Raw genomic sequence first — 20,489 nt, forward strand, 5'->3', positions numbered from 1 at the left:
GACAGGAAGGGAAAGAAAAAAGTAAGAATGAAAAAGTTCCATTTTATTCTGTAAAATTAAAAAAAGAAAATCCACAATACTGTATGAGTAAGAACAACAGTTTTGCACACAGTATTCAGTTATGTACATATAAGAAACTAGGAAGTTACACTTCGGGTGCTTAACTGGATACACAGACTGACTGGGGAGAACACCTGCTTCTAGGCTGCAGGGTGCATGATGGTAGATCTGTTATCTTCCCTACTGTTGTGCAACTACAGGGCCAAAAGTTCTGAATTTTTGAAAGATGAGCACTAAACCTAAAACAATCTTGAAAACCAATACCTCTTATTCATTTGCTAATGCCTTTGCTGCTGTTGGCACAAGGTTTGACAAAAATACATGTGTGGGTCTGTACTGGGAGCTGGTAGCGAGAGGGACTGGGGAGAATGGAAGCATTTGGTTCTGGGACAGCCGAGTGAGCAGATCCCTGCGTCGTTCCCAGCTCTATCCTCCGGATCCGACTGCTTCCCTCCGGTGTTCTCTCTGGTATGCCACAGCTTAGAGGCTGTGTGGCGCTTTCCCGGGATTCGGATTCGGAAGGTCGCTCACTCAAACTGCAGTAGCTCCCGGGGACTGCGAATCCAGTCTGGAAAGGCCTGTGCACGGAGATCATCCCAGGCTCGCTGGTATTCACAGGCAGCCTGCTTATAGTCCCAGTAAGTCTTCAGCTCCTTTCCCCTGGAAAACATCAATGCAGACAATGGTATAGGAGAGAGCACATTGGAGCCCGAGGATTACAAAAGAGGGATTAAAAGTGGCGCTGACATTGTGCAAACAGCTTCCCGATCCTTCTCACATCCCAGCAGTAAGGATCACACTCTGGTTTCCTCTAAGAGTGCCTGTCTGCCCCATTCCTGCCTGCCTATCCCCCTGTACTCCAGCTCGCCCTGAATCCTGAATCCCCTGCCTCTCACCCCTGGGTAATAACACGTGACACGTTCCTTACACGTACACACACTATCGTCGTTAAAATTTAAGATGATTTTCTACATAAAATGGTTTATGTACACCTCCTAAAATATGGTGGTAAAATAGTTTTGTAAATTGCATTATTTTGCATACAGCTCTGAAGGGATCCGCTATTTTAAGGTTTTTCAGTTATTTAATTTGAATATTTGCAGTCTGTGCCTCTGTACGATAGCTTGCTTTACTGTAGATTGTTTTGAATAAAGGTGTCCCATCCCCCCCCTCATCTGATTCATCTTTTATTCTTGGGCTGTACTGAGAAATGTTGTGTTCTTCATTTTCTTCTTTCCCAAGAAAATTTCCTCCCTCTGTCCTCCGGCAGTTTTAATTTCCGCTTTGCAAAAGGAAGACTTAGCGACACCTCAGGGCGCGGCACACTGCACCAGGAGAAACGGGGACACAGCAAATCTGGAGGATTTTGTAAATAAAAGACATCTGTGGCATTTCTCCCGTGTCTGCTGCAGGCCATGGTATTCATGTTCTGAGCCAGCCCTAATGCTCCACACCCTTCTAAGGCCCTCTCATTGCTCTGGGGCTTTGCTGTCATTCTCTTCATGAGAGTTATCTGAGGAAGCCAACAACCTTTAGAAGCATCTGTATGGAAACAGCCCTCACTAGTTACCGGCTATGTAAAATGCTAGGTTAAGCGTCTAATTATAATCAAGCTCAACTCAACTTCTTTCACTTTGCAGCTTGAATTAACACAGTTGCCAAAAACTACGGCCATTTTCTGTACAGACACGAAGGAGCAGTGCACTGTGCCGCACTGTTTCATCACCCACACTACCAATCTACCTGGTCACCAGTGCACATGGGGACCCACAACTCCAAGGATCATTTTTTGACTGAAACAGCATTTAACTATTCACTCTAAAATCCATTTCACATTAGAAATCACGGCCTCGACAGTCTCCATTGGCAAGACGGGCTTTCTGCATCTGATTGCCGCGTCATAACGCGACTGCTTTGAAAACTGCACAAAAAGTCCTGCCTCTTTGTTTCAAATCTATGCAGGGCTGCCATGTGGAAAATGCAAAGAACTGCAGCAGTCAGTGACAGACTGCAAGGTTAATGCAAGAATGGGTTAGTGCACCTATTGCACCTAAAGTACCAAGGTATAAAACAGTACAAATTCTGAACAAGAAACAAAATTGGTAGAAATAATGCAGTTATAAAACTGCATATGAGGGTTCATATTACTCCTCCATTTTCTAAGAGTTTAATCAAATACAGGGTTGTGGGGGAGCAGGAGCCTCTTCTGGGAAGCAACAGGCGGGAGGTGGGGTACATCGTGGGGCCCATCGCAGGACAAACAGACATGAACACACACACACTCACACCTAGGGCCAGTTTTCCTAAAAGTCAATTAACCTACCAGTATGTTTTTGGAGTGTAGGGGGAAACACACAAGAACATGCAGAGATCACACGAACCAAACACAGACAGCGCCCCAGGGCCCGAACCCCGGTCCCCAGCACTGCGAGGCAGTGAGGCTAACCCCTGTGCCACCATGCCACCCAGGCTCCCACTATGCACTCCCCTATTTTAAGTCAGACTACCAGTCTAGGCTGAATGTGTTTAAATGGAGAGATATTCAGAAATCATTTTAAAAAGCATGAAGCCACCACTGCTGATAAGGGAGACACCCATTCCAGTGAGGGGCTGATTAAAAAGGAGAAAGACCTCACACAGAAGTCTGCATCTCCAAGATGCTTTAATGGGCCGTAATTAATATTTAATGCTGCACTCCCCGGCCAAAGGTATTAAGAAAACGATATAGATTGTCTTTAAACCTCTGGACATAGATCTAGAGCTGGTTGCTCGTGTGTGGCTGCCTGAGTGTCTCTCACTGAGCCTGGCAGATATTATCAGAGCGTTCAAGGCAGCGCCACATGACTAGTACTACCAAAACAGACCTCTCCGTTTTTCTCCTGTGGAGATCCCCGCCAAAACCGTGCCAGTATTGAATTCCATGTGGGATTCAAGGACAAGGATAAGGACTGCACCACAATCTATTAAGTCAGGTGTCTGGTTACAACGTAAAGGCTCTCTGATCCAACAGCTTGGCTGACTTACTATCTGAGTAAACTAGAGTGCTGCTGTAATAGAGAGATACTGAAGGCGTTTGTGTTTCTTACAATATTTGACACGCGTAATCTTGAAAGCTGACAGCATGTTTGTTGATCTAAGGAGGACAGAATTAATTTTTCAGACTAGGGCCATGCATTTAATAATAATAATAATAATAATAATAATAATAATAATAATAATAATAATATGTGCTAATATAATAGGTGCTGATCTACCTGTAATGGGTATTTTTGAAACATGGAAGGCATTTCTTTCTAAGCTTGCAATTTTCTCTGGGGACACAACTTTCCACCTATTTCCAACATCTTAAAGAACTTTCAAGACACTACACAATCCATGTTGCCGAGTTTGGACTGGACATTCCAGAAGGATGGGTGCTGAGGATCAGACTTATGGATTCAAAGAAACACACTTGAGGCTACTGGAATCAATCCTGGTGCCTCTGCCAAGACCTGCTGGAAGTCCCTGCCGCTGAATGTTGTCTGTTAGAAGTGTGAAGGCGACATTTTCTACTGCTCCCAGCATCTGGGTGAGCACACCTCTGTGTACGGGTCTTTTCACACATGCAGTCAGCTCTTTGTCCCACCTGTGGCTGGCTAACAATACTTCAAAGTATCCGTGGCATGCAAATCTGTAAAAACAAGTGCATGAGCTAACTCTTGGCACGCCTCTTCTGAAAGGTTGCTGACCCCTGGTTTAGAGTAAGGAGGGAACCAAATATTGGGAAACACAACTGGAGAACCGTGTGACCTGCCCTGCCGGGAGAGGGAAAGTCGAAGGGTCGCTCACATTCATTTATATATGGTCATGTTAACAGCAAAAGCAGCCAAATCCTGGCTCAAACCTCCACCTCTGGCCTCCCTCCAGGTGAGTCAGGCACATTGAACACAGTCCTAGTTAGAGGCTTTTTTCCCTCTCACTGGACTTTTAATTGCATAAATGGTCATTTTTCTTTTTGTGCACTGATGGTCCAAATTTCAAGGCCTTGACTAATTGGTTGTTAAAGATCGCTTGGCCCTTTGCTAAGGGCAGGGGTGTCTATGAGTTTGGCCTCCTTCAATTCATTAAGGGAAGACATTTTCTGACTCCTGCACCTGATTTGCTGTGTCGTGGGGCTGCTGATTCCAGAACTGGGCCTGGATTTACTCAGGTGAGTGCGGCACTTAGGAACCAAGATAATAACTTGAGGAAGGAAGATTTTCGTTCCACAGTTTACCGATGTGAGCAAAGAAAGATATTTGTGTTTGAGGCTGGTGACAGATTAACAGAGAGGTTACAGAGATTATTGCAGCTCTCTTTCCAAACAAGGGTGGGAGACTGCAGGGTGATGGAGAGTGGCCATCTGCTCCTAAACTGCTTCCTGGCAAACAGTTGGGCCTTGAGTCAATCCCAGGCAACATCTGTGTGGCACCGAACATGACCAACACAACACACAGAAGTGTCCCTGAAGTTAATAGCACCGATCTCTCCTAATTAATCATAATCTCCTGACACCTGGACAAGAATAACTGCTGCTGCCTTCAAATAGGCTTAACCATTAATCCATCCATCTTCTGACCCTCCATGTGGAGTCTTACAGAAGAGTTTACATGCAGTGGAGGAACTTTGCATGTTCAAGCAGCTTTCTTGACCACAGCGTCCACTGCCTAAGTACCTGAATGAGAGCATGTTTGTTCAATGCAGTACAATCTCTGTAAAGAACTCCTAGTTACTCTGCAACTCAACAACTGTGGATAGCACTGCTGCCTCACATCACTGGGGTTTAGTTCTGGGCTTGTGGTGCTGTCTGTGTGGAGTTGATATGGTCTCCCAGTGTTTGCATGGGTTTCCCCTGGGTGCTCTGGTTTCCTCCCACAGTCCAAGGACATACTGGTAGACTGCCTACTGGGAAAATGGGCCCTGCTGTGAGTGTGTGCATGTTCGTGTCTATCTGCCCTGCGATGGACTGGTGTCCCATCCAGGGTGTACCCTGCCTTGCCAGGACAGGCTCTGGCTCCCCAGCGGCACTGAACTGGAAAAAGTGGACAGGAAACGGGTGGTGGATGACCACAACAGAGGTTATGATTTGGAGGAGGTCTTATTCTGAAGATCGCAAATGAGCTTCCAAGACACCAAAAATATCACGCTTCCACTTCGCGTCTGCTTTTCGGGAAGGACGGGAGACCGGCTCAACCACTCCAGACTGGACAACTGGCGGGTGGCTCTTCCCCTCACCTCCCACGACGCCAGCTGGCGGCAGCGCTCTGTCCCCCTGGGACCCTGAGCTGCACACTCCTCTCCTGCACCACGGCCCACCAGGCCCATGGCCTGCCCCAGGCACAAAGGGCCTTTGAGCCACACAGGGCTCCTTGTGTTACAGATCTGTGAAACACAGCACAACAGGGCGTTTGTTCCACAAACAGAGGCAACAATTTTAAGTCACCTTCAGACCTGTATTTGGTTTCTTTATGGGGGGGGGGGCGGTGAAGGAGCGTGTCTTTTAGGACTGAGTGATCAAGAGGCAGGGGGCCCCAGCAACGAGGAAAACAACCACGAGGTGACAGGCCAGCCGCTCCACCTGCTCAGAGCTCAGCACCGGGGGTACCCTCACAGCGATGCCAGCCGACACATTTTACTTAAATAGGAGAAGTCAGGTTCATTACATTACCGAGTTGAAATGTTGTGGAAATTTCCTGGTTTTCCCATATTTCCACATGTTTTGCATAAGCATCTGTGTCTGGCCCTGTGTGAGGGCACACACTCAAGCTCCCAGGTGCTGCTCTGTTTGGCATTTTGCTGCAGCTCCATGAACGCTGTGTCAGGACTGCTCAGTCAGCTCAGCAACACAGTGCTCCGGATCGTGCATGCCGGATCCTGGAAAGACAAGGTCTCTCTGGCCCAAACCAAGAACTGCTTCTTCTGGCCAGATGGGCATCTAGGATTTTGAGGTAAGCAACTACAGAAAAAGCTTTCCAAGCAGCAGAGCACGTTACTTTTGCAGCGTCACGCAGGTTTGAAACACACCCACAGCTCTGTTCTAATTTACCATGGACCAAGTTACCATTTACACACTGAAAAACATCTCTGCATCTCCACCTGTCCTGCAGGACATTCCTCCATTACCTGCTGTTTTTTTTTTTCCACCACAGAGTGGAAAGAGTTACAAACAGGAAAGGCTGAAACGTTACCAGCGAGGTTCTGGCAAGGGACAGAGCACATGCTGCCTAAATATTAGAAAGGAAATAAAGCAATGTGCACAGGATCTGTACTGGGGGCTGCAGCAGGCTAGTGAGTGGGCAGTGTGCAGTCGAGGGTGATTCATTGTCCACATTCCCACCTGTCCGTCTTTGGGTGCAGAGCCTGTTTTTAGTGAAATACTAAAACATGCCTGTCAATCAGCTGTCAGCTGGGAGTGTTAAAAAGGGCCTGATCTTAGGAAGAAGAGAGCTGTTTCCGGTAGTGAAAATTACAGGGGCGCACTCACCTTAATGAGTCTGGGAGTTGGCTCTCTGGGGTGGCTGAGACAAGAGACTTGAAGGCACGGAAGAGCTCAGCCTTGCATATTAATGACCTGCGGGTCATAAGGGGAGATAGAAGGTTAAAGGTCACATAGGTATCGCTGCATAAAGGGACAGCAGTCATGTTGGTGCGGCCTGGCGATGAATCTCAAGGGAGTTCATCCATGGCCACAGTTGACAGGGCTCACACAGAGACCCTTTCTTGTTAGATATGAGCAGCCCTGACACGGAGCACAGAGCACAAAGCACAAAGCAGAGCAGACACAAACCCAGCAGTATCTGGTACACCAGTTTCAGGAATACTGACATCAACAGTCATGAATGCCGATGTCAGCAACACTGGGAAAACTGAACAAAGAGTCAGTAGGTAGCTGTATTTCAGAATAAGAGCCTGGAATGTAACCAATGCTGTTCAGGATTATGGATTATGTAAACCATAAATGGTTTGATCTAATGCCTAATACAAAATACAGCACACACTAACACCTTGGAACACAAATATAAGAATTCAATTTGAGGCATTTACTTAATATTAGCCTTACCCTGAAACCAGCCCATGATACTAACTGCAGGACAAAACCAACCTGCCAAAATTTGGATAATAAGGCCACTGCTATTTTCCAAAGGGCGTACTGAATTTTAGAGCCTTAAATATCTGCTTCTGCCCAAGGTGAATCTTTTTTAAATATAGTAAAAAAAAACTGTATATCTGCCTCCTGGCAGAAATGGGGCAGTTAAAAATATTTATTTTTGGTTTTATAGCACCAGAGGTTATACAAGACAAAATGCGTTAGCTTGAGAAGCCCCCTGGGTGTTCTGCATGGTGCCTGAGGAGACACATTCTTTCTCCTTCCTGTTCTGCCTACTGGTATTAAATATGCATTGGAAGGATATTCCATTAGCTCAAGGAACATTGATTTAATTCCATTAGCCCCATCAGTAAAAAAGGCATGATATTTGCAGCTATAAATATCAGTCAGTGGGAGAGGCTGTTCCCCTGCTCCTCGAAGTGCAGTGGGCGACAGTGTGCGTACAGGCAGTTTACCTGGCTTGTGCACTGCCCAGGGCCTTCCTGGTAACACCCTGCTTATAGCCGTTTGCAGTGACATCTAGTGGATGATCCGAGACATTGCACCAACTGATAGCTGAAACCAAAGGGAAAACAGCACCTTTGTATTCAATGTTTTCCTTAGTCTTCCTAATTCTAGTAATTGTAACAAAAGTTTTACACATAATATTGGCTGTATTACAGTGCTGAATAAAGAAATGACCTACACAAATTCAGACTTTCTTGGTTTACATGGCATGATGTCAAAATACTCTGAAGACAGAGCTTTATGTACATGCAGACAGGAAAAAAGTCCCTCAGTTGTTTGCTCCAGATTATTGCTCCTTTTTATAAACTAGGAGCAAATGCTAAACATTTCTAATCAACTAACTATGTTGTCATTATATTTTTTAGAAATAGGAATAAAACCCCCAGAAATGAGTAAAAAGAAACAGACAACAACAGGAGGAATACCTGCTCCACAGGCGGACACCCTTCCTTTGCGAGGGTCATGGCTTCTCTCCAGCTGCCCGCGACTGTGAGGGAACTCTAGGCTGGCCTGCTGCAGCTCTGGAGCCTGCACTGAGAAGCCAGCAGGCAGGAGAGCTACATGAGCACACCTGCACAGAGAGAGACTGGGGTCAGGACAGAGAGAGAGACTGGGGACAGCACAGAGAGAGACTGGGGTCAGGACAGAGAGAGAGACTGGGGACAGCACAGAGAGAGACTGGGGTCAGGACAGAGAGAGAGACTGGGGACAGCACAGAGAGAGACTGGGGTCAGGACAGAGAGAGAGACTGGGGACAGCACAGAGAGAGAGACTGGGGACAGCACAGAGAGAGACTGGGGTCAGGACAGAGAGAGAAACTGGGGTCAGGACATCACAGAGAGAGACTGGGGTCAGGACAGAGAGAGAGACTGGGGACAGCACAGAGAGAGAGACTGGGGACAGCACAGAGAGAGAGAGACTGGGGACAGTACAGGACAGAGAGAGACTGGGGTCAGGATAGTGTGTTGAGTCATGTAAAGTCCTCTATACAATAAGACAGTGCTACACTGTGGGAGACAATTCAATTCAAGATGCTTCATTGGCATGACCGATGGGTACAATCAGTGTTGCCAAAGCAAATAAGAATAAAATTAACATGAAACAAAACAAAAAAAAAAACCTACAGACTTATTACAGACATTTACAATATTTGTATTGTATTGTATTTATCATAAAATATTTACATATACTGTAGACAGATGGAGTATTATTGGGAGACAGACTCACTGTTCCTCAGGCTGAGACAGGAGATCACATACTGGGCTCCCAGTATGAGTGAGTTCTCATGAGGAGTTCCCTCCTCCCTCTCCCAGTAGGATTGGGACCTGTTGTGATTCTGGCAGGCGTAGGAACTCTGGGATTAGATTTCTGAATTTAGGGAAGAATGTTTCTCTAATCCCAGAGTACCTGTCACAGTGCAGTAGGAAGTGCACCTCTGTCTCGATTTCTCCCCGCTGGCAGTAGGAGCACAGCCTGTCCTCTCTGGGCAGCCAGGTCTGCCTGTGGTCACTGAGCCTGTACTTGTCAGGGTCTGTTTCTTTTTGCTGTTTCTTATCTTGGTCAAATATTCGGCTAGTGTGTATTGTCTGTTTAGGGTTCTGTATTTCCAGTTTATGATGTGTTTGTGTGTGCATGTCCCAGTGTGTGAGATATTGCTGTTTGATCTGTGCAGTGATGTAGTTGATTCTGAGTTGTGGTGCTGCACAGCTACGCTGCAGCCCTGGCCAGACCAGTGGTCCCGAGCAGTCTGGAGCTGGGAGAAATCCGGCAGCTCCTGAATCTCATCTGCACTCGGCTTATGAGCTAAACTACCAGCTCCCAAAGCGACAGACACAAATCCAGCACAATACTCTGTTTTTGTTGATGATGTAAATGTCCGACACGAATTTGATATAGTTCCAGATAACAATAACAATTGCAAAGACAAACTAACTGTCAAGAGCAGACATCACAGTCTGAGTAAGCAGGTAGGACGATTCAGAGAGTGGCGTTACCTGTCCACCAGCGCCCTCTTCATGGCTTCCTGGCTGTAGGGACACTTGCCAGTCACAATGGCACAGAAGTAGATAGGCGTCTGCAGGTAGTGGGACAGGAGGGCCCCTTGGCAGCCTAAAACGTTCCAACGTGCCAGCTTGTCGCTGCAGGACAGGGAGAGGGTGCGAGCGCCCCTGCCCGGCTTCACCCGCAGGACGCCCACGCAGTGGTAGGCGGCCCCTGGCTGCAGGGGGTCCTGCTCGCCCCCGGGGACACACTTGGCCCCGGTCCTGTGCACGTCTGTGCCCCTGCTCATGTGGCCACTCTCCTCCCGGCTGCCAGAGGGGGCTGATTTTAAACGCTTGACTGATGCAATATTTCCTTCTGCCTTGCGTTTCTGGCATGGTGTGCAAGTCCCCTGTGTGTCACTGCGACACTCCTGCTTCTCTGTGGTCAGGTGATCTGTGACGTCACTGTGACCTTCCTGCTTCTCCGCGGTCAGGTGATCTTTGATGTCACTGTGAGCTTCCTGCTTGTCTGTGATCAGGTGATCTGTGACATCACTGTGACCTTCCTGCTTCTCCACGGTCAGGTGATCACGAGAGTCACTGTGACCTGGAACCCAAGCCTTGCAGAGTGCTTCCTGTGTGCTGACCGGCTGGCAGGGCTGGTCCTGGCTCTCGCCCATAGCGATAATGGAGGCATCTCCACCTACAAAGACACATCAATGAACCTGACAGTTTTGCAGCTATCATGCTGAATCAAAGAGTTTCTTAATCATTGGTGATTGAAAGGTTTTATAAAGTATTTCAATATTTACTGAAATGATTCCTGGTCTATTTTAATTGGGGTTCTATTTCTGTACGGTCACCTGGTACCAAAGTCAAACAACCTCAGAAAACTCATAAACACTACGATCTGTCTCGGACTTCAATTAGCACCTAGATAAACATCTAATTGGAATATTCACAACCCTTTCTGCCCCATACGGTAAGTTTTCAAACAGACAGAAACACCTCTGATCAGCTGATCAGGATCAGGAAGCGTGCTGGAGGCACAGACAGCCCTGTCACTCACAAGGTGTATGGCTGGTGAAGAACACAAAGGACACGCCAGGCTGAAGACTCCATCGGCCCCTGTCTGTCCCGGGGGCGAACACACTGCTGCCTGCCCTGCTCACTGCCAGCCTCAGCTGCTCTGTCAGGTACCTGCGGCACACGGGCACAAAACGCACTGCTGTCTCCTGCAATTCGAGAGCCTCATCCTGCTACTGCTCGAAAGAAAGCAGATTCGACAATCAGGCTGGGCAGCTAGTTCCAGACATCCACCACCCTTAGTGTAAAAAAGAGCTTCCCAGTCTCAGTTTTATCTGCCCTTGTTATCCTGTCATAAAGACTACAAGGACATATGAACATAAAAAGCACTAAAAAGTGCTCAAAACGCTAACCAGGATAGCTCAGGTCCCTGTGGAGCCCACTCAGAAAATGGCATACAACCACAGAGCGCCGAATTTCTGACACAGAACTTGAACGTTACCCATGATGGGATGTGGAATCCTGTGTTGGAACATGCATTGTTGTCAAAAAGGAAGCGTTCCAGGTGCTGAAACTTGCTGATTGATTGATCAGGCGTTTGCAGTGCGGCTTACCTGAGAAACCCACGCCTGGCTATGACTTCAGCATGGCTGTCATTCAGCACATCCCCTAGGCAGGACAGAGAAGAGAGCTCTGACAACCTGTACTTAAAGTAATATAGTGTGTGAGGTCACGTTAAATCACCACCACTTTCCCAGCGCCTTCCTTAGGCTGGCTAATTCAACCGTTAAACGGTGCAATTTGTTTAATGACACTGTTTTGTTTAAGGCTTTATTATCTTAAAAGAAGAATAACTGGGGTAGAAATGAGTAAATCTACACCAAGCGCTAGATATTCAGCCTCTCCTCTTTCACTGGCATTTTTCCCCCAGATCTAGGACTTAGACTGGTAATATGATAGCGGGGATGAAGCTTTCATTTAACCTGAGCCCAGTTATCAAGAATTTAAATAGTAGAGCTCCAGCAAAACTAGTGATTATTCTGAGTCTTGGATGTACTGTGAGCTCTGTTGGTAAATCAATTGTCAACCTCTTAAGAGTCATTTAAACTGGGGCAGACAGAGAAGAGCTTTGTTCGCAGTTTTCTTCTGTAATAATGCAGGTGTCTGACATCAAGGGCAGAGCAGAGAACGGCTAAAAGGATGAAAGAAAACACTTGAATTACGAGTTTGATCAAGGTGAGCAGTGAAGTAATTGGAGTCTGAGCGGAAATGAAAGTTTGTGGAGACGGGGAGACCCGAAACCCGGACCGCAGGCCTTGAGTGGCAGCTCACGTGACGCTCACGGCACTGGGATAATCCACAGCCAGCACTCCCTCGACAGGCCTTCACTGCACACCCCAGCAGGACCTGCACCAGGGCTTCTAGCCAGGCTTGTCCAGTGCGTTCACTTTGTAAAGAACTATAATGACACTTCCTGAAAATTCCCTGCACCACCTCGTCATTGTCTTTTGAAACTGACAGTCCTGTCTTCCAGGCTCAGGGCCTTGCTAATTTACAGGTTGTCAGAACTGACCGTGCGTGGCACTTGGTGTACTTTACAGCTGCGATCTGAGAGTACAGTGAGTCTAAGCACGTTCTTACTTTTACAATGAGCATCTTAAAATCCACAGATTGTACATTTGTCCCCTAATCTAAACACCTGGCATTAAATCAGACTAGGTCTTGCACGGATGTTGGAGCTGAGTTTTTTATTGAATGGGCCTCACGTAAACTGGCTGGTCTTCATCAGGTGGATCAGTATTTATCTACTAAAAATGAGAATCAGAAGCTCTTGTGATATCCCAGTTATTCCTCTCTTGTGTCCTCTGCGAAGATGAGAGCACTTTTCACATGCTCCTAACAACGCTGCTGCACCAGGCACAGGTGTCTTTGTGAGGGAGGAGAAGGCGGGGAATCTCGCTCTGAAAAGCCCAAGCCTTAATTCGCAGGCCTTACCACTGCTGCTCATTCTGGATTGGCCGATGCATTTCGTTCCGGTCCCCATAGCAACCACCTCCTTTAAAACTGTGAAGCCAATAGAAAACTGATCAGGGAAAAAAAAGGATGCACAGCTGATACATTCACGTGGTATACAACGTTGTGCTCCAACTCCTGTTACTAAAAATCAGGCAGCCAGGTATTTTCAAATGTAGCGTTATCCATTTATTCCCAAGTGTGTCTACAATTTAGCATTCTGGAGTTTCCTTTTCACTGTTTCACAGGGCATCTTGCCAGAAGCCAGTTAACGTCTTTGGACTGGAGGAGGAAACTTTAGCACCCAGGTGAAACCCACATGAACACTGGAAGATCATACAGACTCCATGCAGACAGCAGCCCCAGACTGGTACTGAAGCAGGCTCCAGGGCTGTGAGGCAGCATTACTCACCACTGCGCCAAAGAGCAGCCTTCCCGTCACATTTATAAGGAAACAACCTCCTACATCAAGCAATTACAGTGCTACTACACAAACCACACACCGCACGTGCTGTCAAATGAAGGATGTTAGTCTCAGCAACATGACAAAGCAAAGGTATTCCTCACCACTCCAAACAATAGAAGACTGGCTTCTGTATTCTATTACATCACAAAAGAAATACTATTAAAACCGTCCACTGTATTCCAGTCTTTGTTTGGAGTTTCACTAGACTAATCATTAAAATACCACTATGTAAATCTCACTCAGGTGCCAGTGCTAAACTTAAACAGTCAATTACCGCCTTGGTTTCCATATACTTGTAGCGGAACAATACAAACTCATTTCTGATCTGGGGAGAGAAGCAAAACAATCACATAGCCAGCTGGATTTCCTTCAGGGCTCAGAGCTGCAGATGTATATATGAAGACACCGAATGCTACACATTACAGCTTTTCTTTTTTGCACACATTTGTGCAGAGGGGCCTGTGAAGCTGACGCATGCTGCTCTTCAGCTCCAGTGGTATAATACTGTCCTCATCCTACAGCATGACGAACCCTGCACGCCACCACCCCGCTTCTCTTGGGAAGGCTGGTATCAAATTGCGATGGCCAGAGAATTTTACGGGCTTCTCTGCTGAGGGTTAAGGTTCTGCACCTCCAGGAGAGCAAGACTCACCCATGTGCTCCGCCCCTGCAGAGCCCTGACCAGCCGACGGGCTCCGCGAGATCTTCACGACGGCGGCCAGCAGTGTCCACTCCCTCCCCGCCTCCGGCCTGCCCCGCCTGGGCAGGGAGCCCAGCCGCTCGTGGCACAGCCTGGCCACCTCGTCCGCGCTCCACATCTGCCCAGCTGCAACACACAGGCATCGGCTCGCTGCTCAGTACAGCCCCAACTACAGTGCATGCGCGCCACACAGCTTTCACAGACAGGACCTGTACCCCGTTATCTCCAGATTGAGCTTGCACAGCTATTTCAGGCACACATATACATGACAAGTGCAAAGGTCATTTTTATTTGGAAGATTACAAAACGCTAAAACAGAGCATGAGCAATAGGAACATACAGTAACTACCCTCCTCCACATTTCTACCCAAATTACCCGTCTGACAATTCAGACTGGAGGTGTGGCAGCACTTCAGGCATAGTCTCTGACCAAGACTTAAGAGATTCAGTTCCTTTAAGCCAAGTCAGACCTTCGTTTTGTTCTTTGAATAAACCCCGTTGGCTTTCTTAAACCCCACAGGCACAATGGCACTGAAAAAGGACAGCCGGGCAGACAGGAAGATGCTGTAAAATACTTTGTTGGCACTTCCTCGCACAAAAGGTTGTGGGAGTAGGGAACAGGCTACACAGCCAGGTGGTCCATTCATCATGTTTCTTCACAGGTCACGTTGGGCCAGGCCCACAGGCCCACTGTATTGTGGGTAACAGGAAACAGACCAGCACACCATCCTCCAGTACACTGTAAGACACCACATGCCAAAGCATGACAAGCAGTGCCTTACAGTGTGCCGTATGAATACAGGAGTGTATTATTTAACTTTAAATGTGAATTGTTTGCTGGAAATTCACGTTGTAACTGGAGGACGATTTAAGTGGTGGTTGGTGGGGATGGAGTTTTAGGGCATAAACTGGCTCTTCTACTCGGAAAGTCCGGCTGTCAACCTAATTAAAACTAGCCACACGTATTAAATCACGAATACACTTTCGCGCGTAGACAAACCACATAACTTCCTGACCTCTTATCTGGAAGAAGCATTAAATGCACGACTTGTGGATTGGCAAGGTTTAAAGTTGGTCTTCAACGTGCCTAGCCTAGTTCTAGAAATCCAGAAAACCGGGATTCACGCTAAATTACTTTGTAAGCAAACACACGCATACCTGCTCTGCTCAATTGCTCCCAGTCTCCTTACTCCCCCCTGTGCTTTTTAAATGGTCACTTTGTGAAAGTGGTCTTCGAGATCGCCTCGGCATCTTAGCGCAGTGACACTTCCTGCAACTTCCTGTCGAGACCTTTTCAAACTAAAAGCCCCGAACCGCTGCATATAGACATCAGAGAAATTGCACATTAAATCTGTGCTATCCGAACTTTGAATTACGCACATCACTTAATTAATAATCCAGCTTTTTACGCGTCCTTGCTCTACAATTGCGTTTTTAACAGCGCTGCTCTTGGTGGTGGTGCGGCGGAGAGCTAATGACGTACAATATCCATCGTGTGGGCGCCATCTACCGTACAAAACCACACATTGCTGCGAATGTAGTCGGTGATATATTTTTTCACAAAAAAGCTTTAATTCTGCACCATCCCAAAGATCACACAACACACTTTGCACATCAGGAGTTTCACACCAAACTTGATGCTGTTGAGACTTGTGTAGAAGCTCTTTTTTTCCAGGTGGATGCTGCACATTGGTGGTGGTGGAGGGGAGTCTCCATTACCTGTAAAGCGCTTTGAGTGGAGTGTCCAGAAAAGCGCTATATAAGTGTAAGCAATTATTATTATTATTATTATTATTTTTTCCCATGGTAAGTTCCTCCAAATATAGGTACAGTATAATGTGAATGAAAATTTACAAAGGTTACAAATATGAAGTGTTTTAAGTTCGAGGTGAACCCCCCTCCCAAACAGTCTAAAAACACCTAGAGTAAAAATAAATCCTGAAATTGTAATACTGAAATCCCCAGCAGCTGATGGTTTTAACTGCGGCTGAACTCTTTTATAGAAAGAATCATTAACCAAACCAAGTTATTGCTTGTTTTGAGCCTTTGGAAGGTTTTTTTTTCTGCTCAAAGGTTGGAAATTGTATGTTACGCAGGAAACACAATAGTTAAAAGGCAACCTCCTGTTGAACAGCTACAGAGTTCAAATTAAACCTGTTATCAGGTCTTGTAGGCGTCCAGTTCACCGAGGACTCAGGGGCCGACACCAGCAGGACAAGGACTGAGGGACTGAGGACCCCAGTGCTGGAAGATCAGGCTGCATGTAACTCAAGTCCCTGGGGAAGAGAGGCTAGTCTTGCTGCTCATGACTGAGGCAGGTTCCCGACAGATTTTGACAGCGAATCTGCGTTTCAAGTTGGCATTTACGTTAATTTACAGCCCGGGGGTCCCTGTTGAGACAAGCAGCTTGGAAAGGGGCCATCCAGCTGGGACAATTTGGGGAAGGTCTCTGTTACACGGTAATATAAGCACACAACAGAGAACAGAAAAAGATTCACGAGACCTCCGTCACTAACAGAGGCAGTAAAAATGGTTTCAGGACACAATTTTGGGACCTTACTGTTTGTCTTCCCTTTCCAACCCCCTCTCTTTTCACGGATGCAGAAACAGTCCTTCTATCCAAACAAGCTGCGTCTGCCTGTTTATCTTGGATTTCAAGCTGCTGAACTGAATCAGCCTTTTCATCGTTCAATTTTAATATGCTGGCTTCTACGTTAAAAATAAACATACCTCAAAAACCATTCCATGGAAGGGCTGAATCCGGAATTGAAGAGACGGGAGAGGCAGCTGTTGCAGAGCTCAGCTTTTCCAGCGACTCGTTCACTTGTTCAGCGTTTCTAAGGATGATAAAGTTGGTTGTTCCTCCTCCAGTAGCACAAGGGATGTCTCTTCAAAACGAGGTGGATAGTTGATTTTCGCAACAGAAAAGTACTAAATTCACTGGTGACAATGACATTGCCACCATATAAGAGTTCAAACCCTCCTTCACATATACTGCTGCTCCTTGAAAATGTTTACCAGTACCTCATTGCATCCAAACATAATGTTATTTACATACCGAGCCTTTTTTTCTTGGGAAAATTAAATATGGAGGCGTTTTGTAAAAATACCGTGCGCTCAGTGTTTTGTACCAAAGCCGTTCAGAAAACGACAGGATTTTAATAGCTCAACAATGCAAGGCCTGAGTTAGGAAGCACCGTTCGTGAGAGAAGCAGCCTGGAGAACGATTTGTTCCCTGTCAGTCAGCAGACTAGAGAACTGAACTGACTCGGCAAGGGACGGCACATGGCCCGGAAGTCAGATCAATTAACTCGCCATCGTCTGTAGCCAGAAAACGTTGGAGATGACAGACTTGGTGTGGTGGAGTGGTTTTGCTTTTGACAGACCTGATAGGAGACATCAGGGTTAGGGAGTGGAGGCATGATGATATGGGACAGAATCTCACCACAAGAATGTCTTTGACACAGACTGTAGACATGAGAGCAGCCTTCCTGCTCAGCGACACATTGATGAAATGTTATCTGTTCCTGCAACGCAATCCAGAAATATGAACTTGCAGCAGGACAATGCAAGACAACAGTGCTAAGATTACAATGGCAATGACATGACCAGTTTTTTCTCTAGACAGTGACACAGAGTGCGACAGCAGATCTGTGGGATGAGATTTCCATGATCGCAAGCAGGAGAGCACCATGATGATGGCCTGCAGCCCATAGCAGTCTGTCCAAGAGGCTGGACAAACCTCATCGAGGTCCTACTCCAAACTTCAGAATGTTTTCATTGTGACAGCATCACACATGTCATTTTGAAAACTTAGCATCCTTGATCTGTATGACTGTTCACAAATTCTATACTTATTCCATCTCTGCACAGTAGTGATGTGCGGGTTGACTCACCCGCGGGTCAGGCAGCTCGGGTTCTGGATCGGGTCGGGCGAGTGCAGGTTTGTTTCTCACAACCGTGGGTCGACCCACAGATCACTACTGCACGGCTTGTCTTCCGTTTCAAGACGTATTCACGTGGAAGAACTGCAATTTGTACTTGCATTTTCTGCCCTCAACAACAGATTAGTGCAAAGTATTGGGACAAAGATGACTCTTGCACTCTTGAATTTTTTTAATATCTATTTTATTATTGCACATAAAGATATGGGTTTTTTTTCTTTACAGACACAGGCTGCTGGTAGAGATGTTTTATAATCGTATCACTGTACATGTCCTTTCTGAGTGCCCCATTCAAAGCAATTTAGGATCTACTGTAATTCTGTCTTTTAACAACACTGCACTTCAGATCAAAGAAAAAAAAAGTGCCCCAACAGCACACTTTGAATGAGTTCTTAATTCAGATTGGATATCATCTATCCAGGCATTTTTCAAACATTGGTGTCATGGTTCTGGTCTAACAAGAACTCTTCCTTCCAGTTCTTAAGACACTTTTATAAATCAGTAACACTTTCTTCCTACAACACGTTAACCTGAATTTATTACCATTATCTATTTAACACCCAAAAAATAATCTCCTGTTTTTGGTTTTTATATTGGGAAGAAACAAATGACAAGAATTGTTTGTACAGTGCAGGTTGCATTTAATTTATATTTACCACAAAAAACAAAAACAGCAGCCAAAAGTAAGGCATGTATTCAATTTTACAAAAAGCATTTTCTCCTTTTTTCAGTCTACACCTGATCATAAATCAGCTTCTATTAAAATAAAATAAAACTGTCCTATGTTCTTCACGAGACTGTTTCCAAATTGGGGATGGACACTGCATCATTCATCCAAGAATATGCCCAAACACCAGCATTTTTGTTTCAATGGACAGAGCCCTGCTATGTTAACGTGCATAAACATCAGAATTCTGCATAAGGCAGGAAGCAGGAGACCAAGCTAGCAAATACATGTGTGCTCCTTTTTATATTCCGCATTGTTGTCACATGTGCTTTCGCTGTCAAAGAAGCTTGAGTCAGCTTGCCAAGGCTATGTGACAAGTACGAGTCTCAAAATGGTGTGCATGTCTGATTAGGTGGCATCTTGTACAAAAGTTTTGGACGTTAAGTCTTTGTTCCATTTCAGTTTATATCTACAGCACAGTGCCAATTTTCTCCTTTAACAGCTAGCAAGTATCTCCAGAAATTAATGTTAGAGAAGCATTACTCCTGGGTCAGCAGATTTATTGTGAATGAAATGTCCTCTTTGATAAGATCACTTTATTGGCCATATACAATCTCTAGTATTAGGAATTTGTCTTTTCACAGACCCCAACTTGCTCTCCATGAGACACAGACACACAGACAGGGAGAGAAGCTAGGGGTCAGAGCGCAGGGTCAGCCATTTATACAGTGCCCCTGGAGCAGTTGGGATTAAGGGCCTTGTTCAGGGGCCCAATGGAGTAGGATTCCTCTGCCGTCCGTGGGATACGAACCGACAGCCTTCCAGCCACAGGCGCAGATCCTTAGCCACAGAGCCACCACACCGCCCAATATAGCATCAAGCTATATATTTGAAGATTTGCAAGCAGGGCTTAACTATGGTTCATCGAGTGTGTTACAGTAAACACAGAAAAGACTCTTCACTGCTTTTACAAGGGAAAACATTAAAGGCATTGAGTGATTCATTTACCACCTTGTTCTCAGTGGTCCAGTCATTTGCACTGTCCGCACAGGAAACTGCTTGTTTAATAAAGGTGCCATTTTTATTTTGCCATGTTCAATTATAGAACTAGTTATGTAGCCAGCTTCAGCCATACAGTAGAATACAAGCAGCCCTCATGTAGTAGCCCTGTGTATGTGACTGATGAGACAGCAAGCGGCCTCTTCTCTGGCACGTTTGGAAGAGTGATCGTTACTTCTCCATGCTGAGAGAATTAAGTGGCTGCACAGCCAAGCTTTTTATTTCTGTCTGTGATTATTTACTACAAGCAGGGAAACAAGCTTGAAATGCCCAACATCGGGTGCAGGCTCATATACAGTACAAGAGTCTGTAGCTCGCAGACAGAAGCGCTCTGCCTGTCCTGCACGTCACAACCTTGCCAGCAGTCAAACATCACACGGAAACAATAAATCCCTGCCTTTCATATGATCAGAGGGTTCCGTGTGAAACGAAACCTGAATGGCTACTGAGAAGCACATAAAAGATTGTGAAGTCTGCTGGTTTCTTAAACAGCAGCCCTAGCGAACCAACTCCTGTAAACATCTGAAAGCAATAAAAGGTTTCTGTCTTTGTCTAGAAAAAAAAAAGAATTAGGGCTAATGTTAAAAGGGGTTGGATTTCTGTCCCACAATGTTTATCCTGCCAACAATCTGATATTATGGTCAATTAACCGCACTCGGCTACTAACACATGGATGCAATTTTCCATCATCAGTCCTCTTTTATTTGCTGTTTATGTGTTGTTTTCTGTGTATGAGGAAAGAGAATCATAGGGGTGTGTAATAGCAACAGTATGGGCCCTTAGCGTCACATTCATTCATATGTATGAGGCAACAGCTGGCACCGATCTTCACTGCGGCCAGTCTGTCCATTCGCACACAGACAGTAGGCACTGAGCCCGCCTCTGCAGCCTTCAGGCTGTGCTTGGTCCAACTGTATCCCTGTAGGAGTGTATGAAGGC

General features: G+C 46.0%; 1 protein-coding gene across 8 annotated transcripts; it reads right to left on the bottom strand.

Moving 5' to 3' along the window:
• Nucleotides 1–22: 22 nt before the first annotated feature.
• On the bottom strand, nt 23–16,730 carry adat1 (adenosine deaminase tRNA specific 1). 8 transcript variants are annotated; one of them, XM_088613462.1, is made up of 11 exons: nt 15,039–15,236; nt 14,471–14,619; nt 13,833–14,006; nt 12,697–12,765; nt 11,316–11,370; nt 10,745–10,875; nt 9,688–10,378; nt 8,119–8,264; nt 7,642–7,741; nt 6,563–6,649; nt 23–720 (listed from the first exon to the last, which is right to left on the bottom strand). In XM_088613462.1, exons 3-11 carry the CDS (start codon nt 13,996–13,998, stop codon nt 588–590), a joined length of 1,578 nt encoding a protein of 525 aa, XP_088469588.1. In that variant the 5' UTR covers nt 13,999–14,006; nt 14,471–14,619; nt 15,039–15,236; the 3' UTR covers nt 23–587. The 8 variants fall into 8 exon arrangements, 7 of the variants coding, with proteins under 7 accessions (XP_088469588.1, XP_088469591.1, XP_088469590.1 ...); XR_015928621.1 differs by lacking the exon at nt 14,471–14,619 and adding an exon at nt 5,747–5,952 and having other exon boundaries at nt 585–720; nt 15,039–15,237; XM_088613465.1 differs by lacking the exons at nt 14,471–14,619; nt 15,039–15,236 and adding an exon at nt 16,611–16,730.
• Nucleotides 16,731–20,489: the final 3,759 nt, after the last annotated feature.

This window comes from Lepisosteus platostomus, chromosome 20 (assembly GCF_059453375.1).
Source record: "Lepisosteus platostomus isolate fLepPlt1 chromosome 20, fLepPlt1.hap1, whole genome shotgun sequence".
Lineage (NCBI taxonomy): Eukaryota > Metazoa > Chordata > Actinopteri > Semionotiformes > Lepisosteidae > Lepisosteus > Lepisosteus platostomus.

Bases quoted from the DNA above. Each gene is read 5' to 3' on its own strand.
- adat1 (XM_088613465.1), bottom strand. From the start codon at position 13,998: ATGTGGAGCGCGGACGAGGTGGCCAGGCTGTGCCACGAGCGGCTGGGC. The intron at 10,876-11,315 runs GTAAGCCGCACT...CGTGTGCCGCAG, and splicing joins GCCAGGCGTGGGTTTCTCAG to GTACCTGACAGAGCAGCTGA. The intron at 721-6,562 runs GTGAGTGCGCCC...GATGTTTTCCAG, and splicing joins CAACTCCCAGACTCATTAAG to GGGAAAGGAGCTGAAGACTT.